Source organism: Scylla paramamosain, chromosome 5 (genome assembly GCF_035594125.1).
Source record: "Scylla paramamosain isolate STU-SP2022 chromosome 5, ASM3559412v1, whole genome shotgun sequence".
Classification (NCBI taxonomy): domain Eukaryota; kingdom Metazoa; phylum Arthropoda; class Malacostraca; order Decapoda; family Portunidae; genus Scylla; species Scylla paramamosain.
Window position 1 is genome coordinate 30043713 of NC_087155.1, and position 17914 is coordinate 30061626.

At 46.7% G+C, this 17914-nt stretch overlaps 1 protein-coding gene across 3 annotated transcripts in view; it reads right to left on the reverse strand.

Moving 5' to 3' along the window:
• LOC135100814 (uncharacterized) overlaps positions 1-17914 on the reverse strand; it is a 186700-nt gene that overhangs the window by 129734 nt on the left and 39052 nt on the right. Inside the window, exon 3 of one of the 3 annotated variants that reach the window (XM_064004162.1) lies at positions 14019-14582. The exons of the other annotated variants lie outside the window; for them this stretch is intronic. Within the exon in view, the coding sequence (XP_063860232.1) occupies positions 14406-14582 (177 nt within the window). The 3' untranslated portion in view covers positions 14019-14405. Of the gene's footprint in view, positions 1-14018; positions 14583-17914 lie in introns of those variants that run through there. 3 annotated transcript variants of the gene reach the window in all.

A 17914-nucleotide genomic window follows, 5' to 3' on the forward strand; every position in this document is an offset into this window, starting at 1 on the left:
GGGGGAAAGAGGAGGAGCAGGAGAGGCACCACGAAGAAGAGGAAGAGGAGGAGGATAATAGGTTGATGGTTGAGGAGGAAGAGAAGGAGAGGGAGAAGGAAGAGAAGGAGAGCAAGGAACTGAGCAGAGGGTGAGTCTTGTACCGAAATTGTGGCTGGATTTAAGCAAGGCCTTAGAACCGGTTACCAATTAAGGATTTAGTGACATAACCACGCGGCTGACTACCCTATAAACACACACACACACACACACACACACACACACACACACACACGGCATAAGTTAAGGCGAGGCAGGCAAGGGAACGTCATCGCCCATAGTGGTCCTCGGTCCCTCGAGTTTGACACCCCAGCTAGCCCGTCGTGTCGTTTCACCCCCACACAACCCGACCAGCCCGACCCTATTGCGCCTCAGCTTCAGGTTAACTATGTTGGCAGCGGCGAGGCAAGGCAAGGATGAAAGGGAGGCAGACAGGGGGGCAAACAGGGAAGCCGATAGAGAGGCAGAGAGACACAGGAAGTAAGGGAGGTAGGGAGAAATAGGAAGGAGGAGAGGTTTAAAGGGAGACAAATCTACGGCTGGCTGGATGGGGACAGATCAAGGGACTCGGACTGATGGGTAGTAAAGTGCCTAATGAATTGGCGATCGGGTGGATTGGGTGGAAGGACGGTATATGGATAGCCCAATATACTAGATGGCCTGCTACTCCTCCGAATCTTGGCTGTACTGCTTAATGGCGATCTGAAGGACGATGAAAGGTAAAAAGTCCTTCGCTAAAGAATGTTGCTCTTAAAATCATACAATTGCTTCCTCGTTCGTAACAATAATCAAATTCCCTTAATAGGAAATTTGATTATTGATCTTAAGCCTTGAAATAACCTTAGAGGAATATGCAAGGTCAAGCTCTTATTATTGCTGAATAACAAGAAAAAAAACAATCACAGAGGAAAATTAAGGTCGTGTTATCAGATTTTATAAATCGCTTTAATAAATCTCTAAAGAATCAGATATTGAAGACACACACACACACACACACACACACACACACACACACACACACACACACACACACATACACACAACACAATACCATCACGCAGAAACCAAAAGTCGGCCTCCCGCTGCCCACGCGAGTCAATGAGGTGGATGAGCAACATCTTACACACCTCTTTACTTTCACCGGCCCCACCACCTCTCCCCTGCCGCCTCCGCCACTAGTGCCCCTCCCGCCTCCACGCGCTGAAGGAGGAATACAAACTTCGCAAAGAAAAGTGAGGCTGTGAGGGAGATGAGATGTGCCGGGGGGGGGGGGAGTGTTATGAAGCAGTTTTGCCTCCCGCAATCCTCCCTTCTTCCTGCGATTTCCACTCTTTTAAAAGGAAACTCCCGAAACACTTTTCCTCGCCTTGCTTCGTGTTTCGAGTACTTTCTTTTTTTGTATAATGTAAGAATGATATAAGTTACTATTTCAACAGCAACGGTAAATATCTTTAGTAATACTGCCTTCTTTAGAGAATTACAAAGGAATGAGAGAGAAAGGTTTCGAGTCTCGACTGTTTTCTTTTTATATAGTGTAAGAATGACGTAAGTTACGATTTCAAAAGCAACGCTACACATCGCTCAGAGACACTGTCTTCTTTGGAGAAATGCAAGACGAATATATTTATAAAGGAATGAGTGAGAAAAGGCGGCAGGGAAGCGCAGGATGAGAGAGGAACATAGTTTTTTCCTAGAGATCTTCCTCGGAATGTGATTACGGAGTATATCACGACTAAGGAATTAATTATGAAGGAATGACTGAGACCACTGGATCAGTGTAAGGAGGAGAGGACGTGGCGGAGGAAATAGGTATAGTCTGTAGCTACATGGGACGGCTGTCCCTCAGATGGTCCTTAATTGTCACAACTCTCTCGGTTCTCTGAAATGATGAAAGGGGAAGTGAGGCGCGGCGAGGGGAGGGAGGAGCAACACCAAGCGAACGTTAAGATGAGGCGATCAGGCCCACCGTAGTGCTTCCTCTTTCTTCAAGCGATTGAATTTCAGTGAAACTTTTTACGGTTCGTTTAATTCACAATGCATTTCGTGGTGAAGAATAATACGTGTTAGTGTTTTAGAAGTTCTTAAAAACTGAGCCTCCACGCCCCTCCACCCCGCTGCCCGCCTCGCCCTGCCTCATCCCGCTGGTCAATACGGAGACTCAATACCGGGCGGTGCGTGGCGTGCTGCAGCGGAATACACGAAGTACCTTACCGTCTCTTTCCCGCTTCTCCTCAGACCAACAGCAACTAAAGCAATTAAAATCAATCCTATTTCTTCAAGTTTCTAGCGAAATGGAGTGGAGTTATTGGACTTTTCAATCCTTCTTGCCGCGCCAGCTGGGGAGTGAGGGCCGCTATTAAGTTAGCGGGAGAGGTGAACAGTGTCCGTCCCTCGAGACATGCAGCTCACCAGGTTATCCTTTACAATTATTCAGAAACGTTCCGTGTGACTGCTCGCTCTGCTGGAACACTCAACTGCATGACTCTCTGCCCGCCTGTCTCTGTCTGATTCACTGTTTATCTTCCACCATCAACGTTTCTCCGCTATCTTCAAATAAAAACCCTAACGACCTCTAATAACTCTGGCGTCCCTCAACTTGGTATTACCAGTTACGCCTACTGCGTGGCGAGTTCTGTAACACTGTAGTTTTCTTTTTGGCGTTATCACAGAGTGTCGTAGAGACCATGGCTGGCACTGCATCCTCTAGATTAACACAGAACTACGGGTGGAAAATTTTGCCTGTGTGATGCCCGACTAATAAAAATACATAGAAAATTTTGATCTACCTTGAAAATACATTGCATGGAGAAGGAAAACAAACAGGTTACCAATCGTAGTCGCAACACAAAGTCACGGAAATCGATTAATTCAGCCACCACACAAGCAGGTCTCGAATCATGCTCAGAAACTGTGTTCATTGCAGTAGTAGCATAAGAGAAACATGCAACATAGGTACTGAATCTGTAACACTGCGGCAGAAACGATAGGGTAAAACGGCGCATGCATGTTCACTCCCTGAACCTTTGATAGGAGAACGGAATACTCCATGTCCTACTAAATGCAAGACAGCCGTGTTCTGTTGTTAGCAGCGAGAGTGCTGCGGGCCGTTCAGCACACTTAAGTGGAGCTCAGTTAGCGAGAAAAGTAACATTGAGTTGCTACTTTGATTCTCGCCTCAGGAAGCACATGTTCGGCCAGTCGCATTCGAGTGTTCCTTGTTTTCGACAAGGACTTAACGTACTATTAACACTTTTCCCCTGTACTGGAAAGGCATCCATTAGCCTCGGAGAATGGACCTTCCATTTCGAGCAGCGAAGTTCACTAACAGCACCAGCCTCACTTATAGTTTCATCGGAGGCAGATGCAGGGAGAGAAGCGAAGAGGGAGCGGAGAGTAAAAACGGCACAGGACAGTTGTGAAGCAAGCTGGTCTGCTACCGGAACTCAGCAATCCAGGGGTGTCTCCTAGGCAAGCAGGCAAGCGGAGGAGCGCCTTGCCTGCTGAGAATGTACGTATACCTGAGTCAGCCCTCGGTTTCACATCAAAGCCACGTATTACCTCCACGTGGGTTAGCCTCTCTTGCCCCGTCAGCTGCCTCGGGCCTGCAAACACAGCCTCAACAGATAGAGACAGAGAAGGATCCCAAGGACGCACATGATACACACGCACGCAGGGACACACACATAGAAATACAGAAACATATACACACACATAGAAATACAGGAACATACACACTAACAAATACACATTCTCTCTCTCTCTCTCTCTCTCTCTCTCTCTCTCTCTCTCTCTCTCTCTCTCTCTCTCTCTCTCTCTCTCTCTCTCTCTCTCTCTCTCTCTCTCTCTCTCTAAACAATGCCAAGACATCGCGGCACCATAACACAGGCAGAGCCACTCAAGATAATCTCCACCTTCTCCGCTCCACTACATCGTTCATTATAACTCAGTACCCACTACAAAAACGAGTGCCATCCTGTGGAGCGGAAGGAAAATCTATGGCGATATTATGAAGATGGCATATGTTGTGCCAATAACGGAAGTCTGTGACGCTTAAGGGACAGATGTGATGGGGAAATGACTATGGATAAACAGATGGCCGAGATAGATAGGTAAACTTTTGGGTGAAGGTAGAAAGATAGATAGATAGATAGATAGATAGGTAGATATAGATAAAACAGATAGATAGATAGATAGAAATATAAATAAAAAAAAAAAACAGATAAAGAGATGAATAGGTAGACAGACAGACGGATGGACAGACAGACAGACAGACAGATACATACACAGAGAAATACATAGATACAGAGATAAATAAAAAGAGTAAAGATTACCTGACAGGAAAGATATATGGACGTACTGATATAGAGAAAAAAAAACTCATAGATTAGGCCTAAGTTGAACACAAAAAGACTGCAATGGACAACAAAGGACCTCATATGAAAAAAAAAAAAGTACAAAAAGAAATAATCTATATATGGGACCTGAGGAGCAGAAGGGGAAAAAAGGGGGAAAGAAAAATGGGGAGGATAATGATGAGGTAGAGATGGAGGAGGAGGACGAGGAGGAGGAGGAGGAGGAAAAAGGAAGACGATGGGAATACTGACGAGGACGATGGCTAAGAAGACGAGGAAATAGAAGGTACGTGAACAAGAACACCGAAAAAGAAAAGAAAAAAAAAAAAAGCGACAACCACAACATTACAAAGACGAGAACACGTAAGAACAAGAAAAAGAGGAAAGAAAAACGAGAATGAGAAACCTGAGAACGCGTATACAGAGAGAACCGAGAACCCAGACAAGGGAAACCGGGAAAACCAGAACGACAATGACGACAACAAAGACGCGGCCAAAAAAAAAGAGGAAAAACCTGGCTAAAGGAGACGCGGGGAGAGGAAGACGAGGACGTGGACGAAGAGCAAGAGGAAGGGCCTGGACATAAGGTGGGCCCAGCACCTGTCACACGCGGATGTGGACCATAACTCTACGGGACATCATATTTTTTCCCTCATCCTCGACAAAAAAACGTGATTCATGTGTATAATAAAATTGTAATATATATGTGAGCTGCGGCCATTGTGCCCTCGATATTGGTTTAGCAAGGCAAGGTGTAGCACGGGCGCGCCTTATGATATGGGAACTCGGATAAGGGAAGGAGGGGAAGAAAAGGAGGTTAGTAGGATCGTAGGAGGGTGGGGCGCAGATGGAGGATATGAAGGGGCGGTTATATGGTGTAGAAGGTATGGGAAGAGTGAAGGAGAGGGAGGGGAAGAGACAGGAAGAGGGAATTGCGGGCTAGATAAGAAAAATAGTGTGGCAATATAGTGGTAGGCGTGTGTGAGGAGGGAAGAAGAGGACACAAATGGTTCCTTCGTCTCACTCCTTCCTACATAATTGGATTTTTTTTTCCTACTTCTTTTCACCTTTAACTCCTCCTCCTCCTCCTCCTCCTCCTCTTGGTTGTTATGTAAGCAAAGATGAACAAGCTCGTGTATCGTTCACCAGGCAGACATTTGATTAGATCCACGTACACGATCTGCTGGAATGGACTATCATAAGTCATTAATTTCAGCGATGATTGTGTTGGTTCCATGTCGGGGTTTTCTCTTATCTGTAATTACGAGATACAGTGTCGCATGTACCGTGCTCGCCAGGTATTCCCGCCAGTCATGCACCGCCGGGCAAAGGTGCGCCAGCTGTCTTTCCTTCATAAAGTAAAGAGCGACACAGCAAATGTTCATGCGTGACAGTAACAGCGCTCTGCCAGGACTCCTCTCTCGTGTGAGGCACGGCAACAAACTGTTTCTGCCAGATCAATGAGCAGCCGGGTGTGTTGACACAAAATGTTCAGACACACAAATAATTAATGAAATTGTGTTTGAACTTTGCTCGCACATTCACGATTCGACTGCTATCGGAAGTTCATGGTAATGCCAGCCTGTTTATAAATTGTCGCTGCTGTGCTGCACGCGGGGTGAAATTGTTGTACGGATAGAGCTCAATATTAATTAATATGGATACATATTTGCGCAATGCTGTTTCATTTTGGTCGTCATTCAGGTGAACCACGTGACGCTTGGTGGCTACATGGTGCAGTTGTTGATCACCTCATGCGACCATAAGATATTAACGCAAAAGATCAACAGTACCATTCATTCTCCCCCCCTTTTTTTTCACATCAAGAAGAGTCAGTGCATGTATAACCGTTAACAGTGGAGCTTCCTGATATCAGCAGCGGTGGTTGCAGGTCACTTGGTCTGCTTGCAGGCAAGAGCTTCCTTCCTAGACAGTCAACGCTGTGAGCCACATAAACCTAATCCGGGATGAAGCGAGCAAGGCAACACAAACCCTCTGCAAGTCCAAGTGGTTGCAGGACTCAACAGTATTAATGCAACGCAGCTTGACATCCTTCCACGAGCTGTGAGCCTGTGGTGACTGCAGCAGTAAGGACAGGCGTCCTTCAGGTGGTAAAGTGAGACGAGCTTATGGTTCAGACTATCAGTGTTACTCAGATTAAGAGCGTAGTTGCTGGTGACTGACTGGTTTTCCCCGTGGCCGCTACTGATACCTGGCTCTCTCACCCCCCACCCGAGAACCAATCCACAGCACACAGCAGTACAGAGGCGTAACTCGGTGGTGCGCTGTTGCATCAGTTTAATTTGACAGTAGAGTCGTTTTATTCTTAATATGACGCAAACTTAAGCCGAGCGTCATCCAGGGACACGCTTGTCACGCTTCCCCGCGGCCCTGACCAGGTTACGTGGGAGTAGCAGGGCCATATCCAGACAGGCTATGTACTTCACTGGTGCGTTTCCAAGCTGCGGGTGACAAAGAATTGCGATGTAAATTGTTTTCTCTGTGTGTGTGTGTGTGTGTGTGTGTGTGTGTGTGTGTGTGTGTGTAATGGTATGTATTTCTAACTATATATTAGAAATAATTCAAGAAAATAAAGAAGTATAAAAATCACAAACTCAAATCATCAGCTTTACCTAAAAAAAAAATCATAACGTTAACTTTTAATAGCGTACAATAAAAGACTGAAGCGGCGGAACACGACCCATAACTGTCGCCTGTACTCTTGTGCCCAGCCGCCGCCACGCACCAACCTGGCTAATTTAATTTCTTAAAGTTTCTTAATTATACTGAGGCACCAATTTAAGTTGATAATATCCCCTTATGTCACCTCGGACCCCATCTAATATCTTAATTAAAAAGTTGGTGAGAGGTGCGGGTGAAGCTCCATCAGTGAGGGGAGGAACGCAGGGGAAGTAAGAAGCTTGCTGAGGATTTTGCTGAACGTCTGACTCCCTTGAGTCCTATTACAGGCATCGAGGTGGCGGCGCGGGGATAAGGAATTTAAGGACGTCCTCTCTTTTACCACCAACGAAAGCACGTACCCTGGCACACGCGGATCCTGAAGCAGAGGCAGGTGTAGGGGTGAGGGAGGCGCGTCACTCCCAAGGGGCGAGGAACAGCGTGCCGCAGTTTTAGTTTTACAGAAAGCCGCATACCTCAGCCTCACCTCGGAACACTCACCACCACGGCGCGCTTCGATCACATGTTTCCGGTGTGATTATCCGCTCACTCTCAGACTAATCGAGCTGCTTCTGAATAACGTGTGGAAGTTAGGTACATTGGAATTTCTTATCCTACTGTTCTCTGATTTCCCCGATTTCTCTGCTTCTACTAATTTGTCGTATTCTGTTGCTATTTCCGGTTCATTGAGCCAGTCAGGAAGTTGCGATTGATATTACGTATTCTGAGAATATCAGAGTCCAGATGAAAGTTATTTCCGCGTGGTGCATCAATCCTTGTGTTGTCATGTACCTTGAGGCCTTAAAGCAGAAAACACACTACATGGCCTTGTTGCATGGACCAACAGTGGGTGCACGCGCGCGCGCACACACACACACACACACACACACACACACACACACACACACACACACACACACACACACACACACACACACACACACACACACACACACACTAAAACCTATCGAACAGGAGAAACATAGACAGAGAGAGAGAGAGAGAGAGAGAGAGAGAGAGAGAGAGAGAGAGAGAGAGAGAGAGAGAGAGAGAGAGAGAGAGAGAGAGAGAGAGAGAGAGTATGAAACAAAACCTGACTTCATCTGATTATTTCCCCCTCCAAGTACAGTCTTTCCTGCACACTTTCCTGCTGACTCACGCCACAATTCGTTTCCCTCGCCAAAAAGGGAACCCAAAAGAGAATCCCCCTCCCTTCCCTTCCCCACTTGCTTGGTCTTGCAGATGCTGGTGGCGCTTGGTCTGAGGCACCCCACTTTGTGACGCCTTCCACACAACTCCCTCCACTCACTTCTTGTTAGTAACCCGAGTATATTCCACTTTCTCTGTAATATTTGCTTTATTTTAACAGCGTGCACAGGAGGAATACAAAGCCACTGCGGTACCCATCCCCCTCCACACACACGGACATAAAAGCTCGTGTGTGTGTGTGTGTGTGTGTGTGTGTGTGTGTGTGTGTGTGTGTTTGTGTGTTAGTAGGCAGAGGCAATAAAAAATAAAAAAATTCTCTTACACTCCACAATCCTTTCATCCCAAACAGCGAGATAAGCTGCGGATCATGAGCTTAATAGTGAAGGAAAAGTTTCGAAACGGCGTGCAGACAAGTTTTCATACCCTATGCATTTTGTTCTCACCATATAAATCTACAGACTTAGTGGTGCAATAAAGAGGAACTTCTAAAACGTGTACCTTCTCTGACCACCTCTATACGACAGCAGCAGACCAACAGACCACCTCTAGCACCTGAACGAAGCTGCAACAAACAATTCACTGCCTCACCTGTAACTGAAATCTGCCATCGACAGGCTGAGAACATTACAGCAAATAGCCCTTGTGTGTGTGTGTGTGTGTGTGTGTGTGTGTGTGTGTGTGTGTGTGTATGTGTGTCAGTGAGTAACTTGAATATTATCCCAGGTATTTCCCAGGTAACGTGAGAGAGGAAAACCTTAATGAGGACATCTTGACCATGTCCGTTACCGGCCTTCCTCTAACGGCGGGGCTGGAGGAGAAAGGAATCAAAAGACTACCAACATGAGAAACAGAAAATAAAGATGAAAACATTTATATACACGCAAAATTTTAGCACTCTACATTAAGATACCGAAAAAAAAAAAAAACTCTCTTGATATATTTGATCTTCACAGTATTCATTCATATTTTCAAATAAACATACAAGCAATGGAAGAGAACACAACACACAACTGGACAGACATTTCATACTTGACATAGACAAACCAAATACTGAATGGTTGTCAATAACTAGAGAGGCAACCCAGATAGGACAGTGGAGGGAAGAACAGGCCATAACCAGGTCAGCAGAAACAACCCAACGATGGTGGCAGTGACTGAAGCGAGGTCACTGTGCCGGGAACGAGCAGCGAGTGTCAGTAAGGCAGGGCTGGCATGTGGGTCAGTGGGTGAGGAGGCAGTGTATAGATGAAGTGGCTCCAATACCGCCATGCACGGGACACTGCTCAAACTGCGCTAAGGGTGGCGTGGGAGGCTTGTGACTGAAAGAACGAGGTGAAGGAGAACGAGAGAGAGAGAGAGAGAGAGAGAGAGAGAGAGAGAGGAGAGAGAGAGAGAGAGAGAGAGAGAGAGAGAGAGAGAGAGAGAGAGACCACAATAAGAGGAAACGTACTTGCAAATACCTACATACATACATACCTACGCGTATGCACACTTTCACTTATATACCACAGAAGCATACACACACACACACACACACACACACACACACACACACACACAAACACAAAGAAAAAGGAACACTCAACACCACATACAAACAAACGGGGGATGAAAATCAAACACAAACACACACACACACACACACACACACACACACACACACACACACACACAAACACACACACACAGGCAATCGAAGACTATTAACCGCGAGTTAACTTCCTCCTTTGTTGCGGAAATTCAGCTGCGCGGCGTCAACTCATCTTTAACGGCGAAACAAAGGAGACAGCCGGTCGCCCAATCTTCTGCGAGGAACGAGGCACATCTCCGTCAGGTAACTGAGCTGCACAATCAAAGAAAACAGATCTGGTCGGTGGCACAGGCGGGTGTCAGGCGGAGGGGATTTTCTACAACGCTCGCCAAACGCTGATAACTGGAGGACTTTGGTGTTCAGCCGAGGACAACTGGTAGAAAAGGGGAAAGTGGCAGAAAGCAAGGGCGGCGAGGATAGAAATGAAAATATATAGAAAGAGGAATGGAAAGGTAACTCGGGAAGGAGGGAAGACGGTGGTAAGGAGAGCAAAAGGAGGACAATATCCTGAAATATAGAGAGGTCACACTCTCACCTTCACCCAGCCACACTCACTCGACCCGATCATACTACAAACGGAGCCTCGTGGAGCGACAAACAGACACATGATCAACACGACGAGCCAATTAGCGCAGCCACCGCAGACCTGCCGCATGCCAGCATCCTCCACCTCCGCGACGTCCAGTACCATCGTTACTTGGAGATAACGCCGCAACGCCGCCACTGGAGGATGTAGGACGAGGTTTGTTGCTGGGGAAACGCTGCACCAGAACTAAGGGTCTGCCTCAGTTGCTCGCCGCTGCTAGGACACAGCCACAGCAGTGTCCCCACAACAAGACAATACCAGTGAAATTACTTCATTTCAGTTACTGGAGCTGGATAGAGGCGCTCCCAACCTCAACCCCGATCTCTCTTGTCCGCCATGCCCTCACCCCATCCCGCCCCTTGATTGAGGTCTCCGAGCCATGCAGGTAAGGAAGCCAATTTCACAACTGAACTTCCTACTCCGAGACCTGCAGACTCCTAGTACACCGCGGACAGCGGCGGGCGGCGCGGCACAGCCTGGCGTGCTCAGCTTGTTCCACCGTCCTTTGTCCACTGCCGCTCGTTATTAATGTTTTGTATGTCCTTACCTAGTAATTAAACAAATAACAGGACAAATAGGAATGTGTGTGTGTGTGTGTGTGTGTGTGTGTGTGTATGTGTGTGTGTGTAAAGACAGATATGTACAGATAGACAGTGGATATAGATATACGAGTATACGTAGATAGATAGATGGATACAGACATACTCGTACATGTATACAGATATATATATATATATATATATAGAGAGAGAGAGAGAGAGAGAGAGAGAGAGAGAGAGAGAGAGAGAGAGAGAGAGAGAGAGAGAGAGAGAGAGAGAGAGAGAGAGAGAGAGAGAGAGAGAGAGAGAGAGAGAGAGAGAGAGACCTAACAGATAAACAAATAACAACTACACATACGTTTAACTTGTTTCTTCGTTAAGTGTCTCTCGCCTGTAGTGCCCTCGGGGCTTAGCTAAAGACATGTTTTCCTCACTGACATGAAACTAAAGTTAGCTGAGTGTGGGCGTCAGGGAGACAACACCACCGAGAACACCTGGATGGGAGGCTTAGTTTTGCCAGTCATCCGAAGGCCACAGATATCACCACCTTATAATATCACTAAGTTACCCAAAAGTAGGACAGTGAGGCGTCGCTCGTTTATTGGCGGCCACGGGGAGAGAAGAAACTCCACGGGCACAACTTTTCAGTAAAATCTTGGCAGCTCGTCCAGTAACTCGCAGCACACCAGGGGCAGCTCGCGGTGGGTGAAGATCAGACGTAAAACTGGAGCACCACCACTCTGCAAGTCGGTGTTGATGACTTAACCAATACACTATTGAGCCGAGGCGAGGGTGATGGGCGGCGGGCGGAGGCGACGAACGGGGTCTGGCTGCCCTCCTCCCCTTCCATAACAGCATCCAATATCGCCATGTAAAGTTGCCGTGTATACCTCAAGCAGACACACGCCCGGCACTGTTCACGCCTGTCACACCGCCTCGCCCATCACCGGGACTGCAGCCTGGATTGCCTCGCCGGATATTCCTTAATTGATGATGATAACTATTTTCTCTCCGCGGCGGGGTCGGCGTGGGTGCCTACAGGTCCCCGCCCCTTCCTGAATCACGCACCTCCAGACTAAACAAAACGTAGATTCACACAATTTTTCTATCTCAGTATGAATATTCATCTAATTCGTTTGCATTCTGGGGCTTTGGGTTATTAAATGCTTCCTTTCTAGTGACGGGGACGTTTCGAAATGGTTCTTTTGTGACGGCGGAGGGACGGCCGCGTCCATCACCCCCGGACGAATTTTAATCATCGTTCTGCACTACAGCGGCGAGTCTAATTTCCAATAGATCCAACGAACAATATCGCTAAAGGGAATCCAAATATTTCACTTTTCTATTCCCTGACGAATTTTAGTATGTAAACAAATTGGCCTGGATTTCCTAGCTGGAGTGCGTGTCCCTGTAAGGCCGCCGCCTAGCTCTGCCCGGCTCATTGTGCTAGCTCGTGACATTACACGCCGAAGTGATTTCAATTGCGACGAGCCATGAAAGAAGATCTAATGACATGCAGCGTAATTAAATAATTTGTCCTCCAATGCGTCCTTCTCCAGCGGCGCTTATGAAACCTGAAGCGAATGCAGCCGTGGAGGCGGCACCATCACGCTAGAATCTCAACACGCTGGAATTTCAGCGTCTCTCTGGGACCATAAAGACTAAAATGCACTGCACGAAGGGGAGAATGAAGAGAAGGAGGAGGCGGTGTGACGATGGGAGGAGTTGGCTTTATTAGGGAAGACAGCTTTGGTCACTTCAGCCAAGAAGGAAGGAGGTCACTTGCAGGAATATTGCCCAGAATGTTCCAGGAAGATGTCGCCGGAGATATGAGCGGCGTGAAAATGGCTCAAGTTCCCAATGAATGTAGCTGTGGCACAAAATTTAGAGCACAAAACCTCCTCCACCAGCAGACGGCCTTGCTACACTACTGCCTCGGTGGCTGACATCACCAGCAGAAGCAGCAACAGCCGCAGCCACAGGGAATAAAATCTTCTTCCAGAAGTAAAAGAAGCACAACACTCGGTTTGTGGGAAATAACTTCTTGAAAATTAAGAGTTCCTGGAAATTTACACCCACTTCCGTCTGTTTCTTTCCTCCTTCGTCGTGTGTTATTAGGACAGCCGAGACAAAGGAGTGCGAAGATGAGTGGAAAGGAGAGACGAAAGGAGAGATGAGATGAAACAAGAGGAGAAGAGAAATGAGGACAGAGAAAGAGAGAAGGCAGTAAACGACAAGAGGAAAATCAGTAAGAAGTAGTGAGAGAAACAAAACGAGAAAGTAAAGGGAATGAATATAAAACTTGAGAATCGCAAGAGAGAAAAGGGAAAAGGAAAGAGAAGGAAGAGAATGAGGAGGAAAAAGAGAAGAGAAATGGTGCGCAAGGAAAAGAGCAGGAACGAGGATGAAAAGGACGATGAAAAAAGGAAGGAATAGAAAGAGGAGGAGGAGGACGAGGAGGAGGAGGAAGCAAGGGTAAGAGACATCTAATTTGCTTGTGTTGGAAGTGTTGCATAAAAACACATGTGTTAGTGTGGTCGGGAGGACTTTCATAAGGTGGCTCCGGGTATTGCTCCCTGTGTGTGTGTGTGTGTGTGTGTGTGTGTGTGTGTGTGTGCTAATGCATATTTTTTTTTATAGTGTCATTACGAGAGACCGGAGAGAAAGGAGCATGGCACACACACACACACACACACACACACACACACGCACGTGCACACACACACACTCTCTCTCTCTCTCTCTCTCTCTCTCTCTCTCTCTCTCTGTCTCCCCGTTCCACCACGAACGACCCTTCTCCTCCTCTCGCAGTACTCTTCAGGATCGACCTCTTACCATCCAGCGCCCGTCCTTCCCTCCGTATGTACATCATACGGAGTTCCTGAGTCTATACGCCTCTCGCCTCGCTCACTGTGCCTGGATAGGAAGACACTCCCAGCAGTATTGTAGTATACCCGAGTTTGATGCAAGAGGATAAAATATACATATCTTTCTCGCTGACTGATTTTAATCAAATTAAATTTACAGGAAGGTATATGGGAAAATAAAGATATAATCCTATTTACACTAAATTTTGAAAAGCATATTCCTTACAACATAAAACAAACTTGCTTTTATAATAACCCAAACGCTCTTACTTATATTACTGAACTATACTTTTCGTAAAGGTTCTCGGTTTATTAGAAACAGTACCAGCTCACACATTTCTTCATGAGGACGACTCTTCCTTACACGTGTAGGACAGACGGGAAGAAATTAATTTGGTGGTCCGGTTTTCTGTCTATTACTTGCTTGGGGTGGTGACGTGGGTAGACGCCAGACGCGGCCTCGTCCTCCCTCATGATCGTGCAAGGCAGAGGTCGGCCAATTACTGACGCCTCATCAAAAGGCAGCCATCGTGATGTACACCATTACTCTGTCATTATCAACGCCTCGCCCATTCCGTCATTCGTCTCAACATGAAAACGCCACTCAGACAAAGCACAATTCACACCTGTTGAGGGCGCTTGCTTCCCACTGATATATGGCCCAGCCAGATTATCACCAACACCCCGCCGCCGCCTCACGCACCGCGCAGTCTCAACACGCTGGAACGATTTTAGCAAAATTACGTTTACTTAGTCAACAAAAAGCAGTTTCATTTTTTTTTTTTTTTTTTTTGTAGAATATACGTAAAAGATAATACATTTTTTTACTTTCTTCCTTCACAAAGTACAAAATTCTTTCCAGTGTCACACACAGATCGACAAAAAATGAGAAATTGTGCTGCCTTTTGTTGTCTTCCCAGATTAACAATGACACTTTATTCTCTCTCTCTCTCTCTCTCTCTCTCTCTCTCTCTCTCTCTCTCTCTCTCTCTCTCTCTCTCTCTCTCTCTCTCTCTCTCTCTCTCTCTCTCTCTCTCTCTCTCTCTCTCTCACACACACACACAAACACACACACACACACACACACACACACACACACAAAACCATATTCACCTCGCAAACACCACGAGACAGCACATGCAGTTATAACACAGTAGCGAGTCTTCCTGCACCGTCACGACGCTGACGGCGGCCCGGCGGCTGCGGGGCGAGGCAGGCGGTGCCGTGGGTGTAAGCAATAAGACAGGGGAGGCGGAGGAGGAGCCGCGTCAGGTCGTCAGGAGAAGTGATATAAGAGGCTTCATTACCCGCCTGAAGGCCAGTAAATCACTCAGCCGCCCTTACCCTGACAATCAGCCCACAAGACCAAGCCCACCCGACCTACTGCCGCCTCGCTAATGCTCTCGCCCCACCTCCTAAGGGACGGCGACGAGGCGAGGAAGCGAGGAAATTTGTGGCAGTCTCGTCAACAATAATGGCGGTACTACTAATAATGGTGGGAAAGAGGAGCGGCGCAGGGCCTGGCGGTGGAGCGAGAGTGTGGTGGAGGAGAAGAGAAAGAGGAGAGAAGCACCGCAGTACCGCTTGGGGACGGACGTCATAAAAGGGAGAAAAATAAAAACTTGAGGTGGGGGCGGGGGTAAAAAGGAGAATGGCTCAGCTAGAGGGGATATGCTGTGATGGCTCCGTATTTTTCTCACTTTACTCTAGAAAAGAAAGATTATAAAAATGAAGAGAAAGTTTTCCCTTCAGGTAGTAGAGTGTGTTACGCAGCAGGGCACCATTTGTAAGGATTTCGTGGTGCATCCATTAGGTATTCATGTAAATAGCTGAGTGAGTGGTTTCACATGTCTCTAAAGCAATATTTTAGTAATGAAAAGGACTATTTTGTTGGGGGCGCTTGCATGGGGGTGTCGTGACTAGTATTTGTGGGGCAGAGTGACGAGGGCTGCCGGGGCGCCTCAGTACCGGGTGAGGGTGGAGTTATCGTGGCGGCGGCGTGACGGTGGCGTTTATGAGCACACTGCGACGCCATTATCAGGCCCGTGTTGCTCATCTCTTAGTGAAAAGATCAAGATTCATCGTGATTCGTGGCGACAGGAATGGACTCGTAAATCTCTCAAAACTCCAAAATATGAGCATCTTCGGCGCCTTAATCTCGTGTCGCTTGCATGGAAAGGCTGGCGGCGGAAGGCTGGACGAGGCCCTCTGGTGACGAAGAGGTGTAATTAGTGAAGTGTTCCCCATGGGTGTGTGTTTTAGGACATGGGAGCAGCCAACACCTCTCCCGCGGCCCCTTCAAGCCCGCTGCTGTGCCGTCGTCTGCTGCGTCCGTGCTGCTTCGTCCCCTCCGCCTCTTGTTAGTCATCCTCCTCTTCCTCCTCGTTTTCTTGTTGTTCTTGTTCTTGTTCTCCTTTTTTCCTGTAATTGTCATCTCTGCCGGTTCTTATTTCCTCCTTCCATGATTGTTTCCTTTCGTCATCTTTTTTCCTCAATTGTATTTTATCACACACTCACGGTTTTTCAAACATTTCACTCATACTCTTACATCTTATTTGACGCGCATTCACTTGTCTTCATTTCGCTCAGGCTCTTTTCCTTTACCAGACACCACATTGCTTTTTCTTTTTTTTTTTTTTTACTTTTTTTTTCCTAACTCAGCAAAGACAGACACACTGCTAGGAGAGACAGGAAGCGAGGAAGCACACTGCATTCTCTACCTCTAACTAAAACGTATGAATCGGCTGCACCCGCTCGTCCTGTCTATCTAACATGCCAATAAAAAACTGCGTTAATGCTTACTGATTACTACTGTTACTTTCTTTGCTGCAGGGAGGGGATCTAATGAGGATGAATTAAGCATTCTTCCTCTGGCGTGATGGCGTGAGTTGATAATCTTTAATTCCTCGCTTGGCTTACATTAACAAGGGTCCCCCGCTGTGTGGTATTGATTGCATGCGTGATAAGTATAGGTGCGATAGTGCAGGGTGTGTGTGTGTGTGTGTGTGTGTGTGTGTGTGTGTGTGTGTGTGTGTGTGTGTGTGTGTGTGTGTGTGTGTGTGTGCATTATTAATCATACGCAGGAAGATATTTCGATATTGACTAGAATATCATTAATGATTATTGTTATTATTATTTTTTTTTTATTATTATTACTATCATCATCATCATCATTATTATTAACAAATGAAAAGAACGTCAAGGTTTCAGTACGTTTTTATCAACGAGCACATAATTTACTTCGATTTTTTTGGGGGGCCAATATATGTTTTACTGAAACACACACACACACACACACACACACACACACACACACACACACACACACACACACACACACACACACACACACACAAAACACTACCAATCCAATCCGTTCCCCATTTCCTTCCCTCATACACGCACTTACCAATGTTTTCCACTGTAATCCTAAGCATCCCTCAGCGCTCCATTAAGTCAACGTAAGTACCCTATGTAAACAATAACATGCGCCACTAAATTTCCCCAGAGACTCGCGCCGCCGCCACCTGTCCACCAGACACACCAAAGCGAACAGCGCGGCTTCCTGAGTTGGTTATGTTCGTGCACGGAGACAAGACGTGAGTTGCCACAGACACACCTCCACTTGGTATTCCATTGCCGCCTCCCTTCATTGTGGCGGCCTCATTTTGGCGTTAACGGGACACTCCATGCTGAATGGGGAATGGAGCCAAGACGTATTGTCTCCTTTCTTATGGTATTCAAAACAGGGGATTGGGGCTAAAAAGAACTAAATAAAATAAAAGAAAGAAAAAAATGCTTCCAATTTTTGTCCTGAGAATGTTGTTAGTGGATCAAACGAACAGTAATATTCACTATGATAATTTTTCTTCTCGTGTGTGTGTGTGTGTGTGTGTGTGTGTATGTGTGTGTGTGTGTGTGTGTGTGTGTGTGTGTGTGTGTGTGTGTGTGAAGTTGCCCAATTAGCAAATCGAACGGGGGTTTAATATTCGTGTGTACTTCAACTTACTTAAACTTATCAGATAATAACATCACAGCTTGGCCTTGTCAAC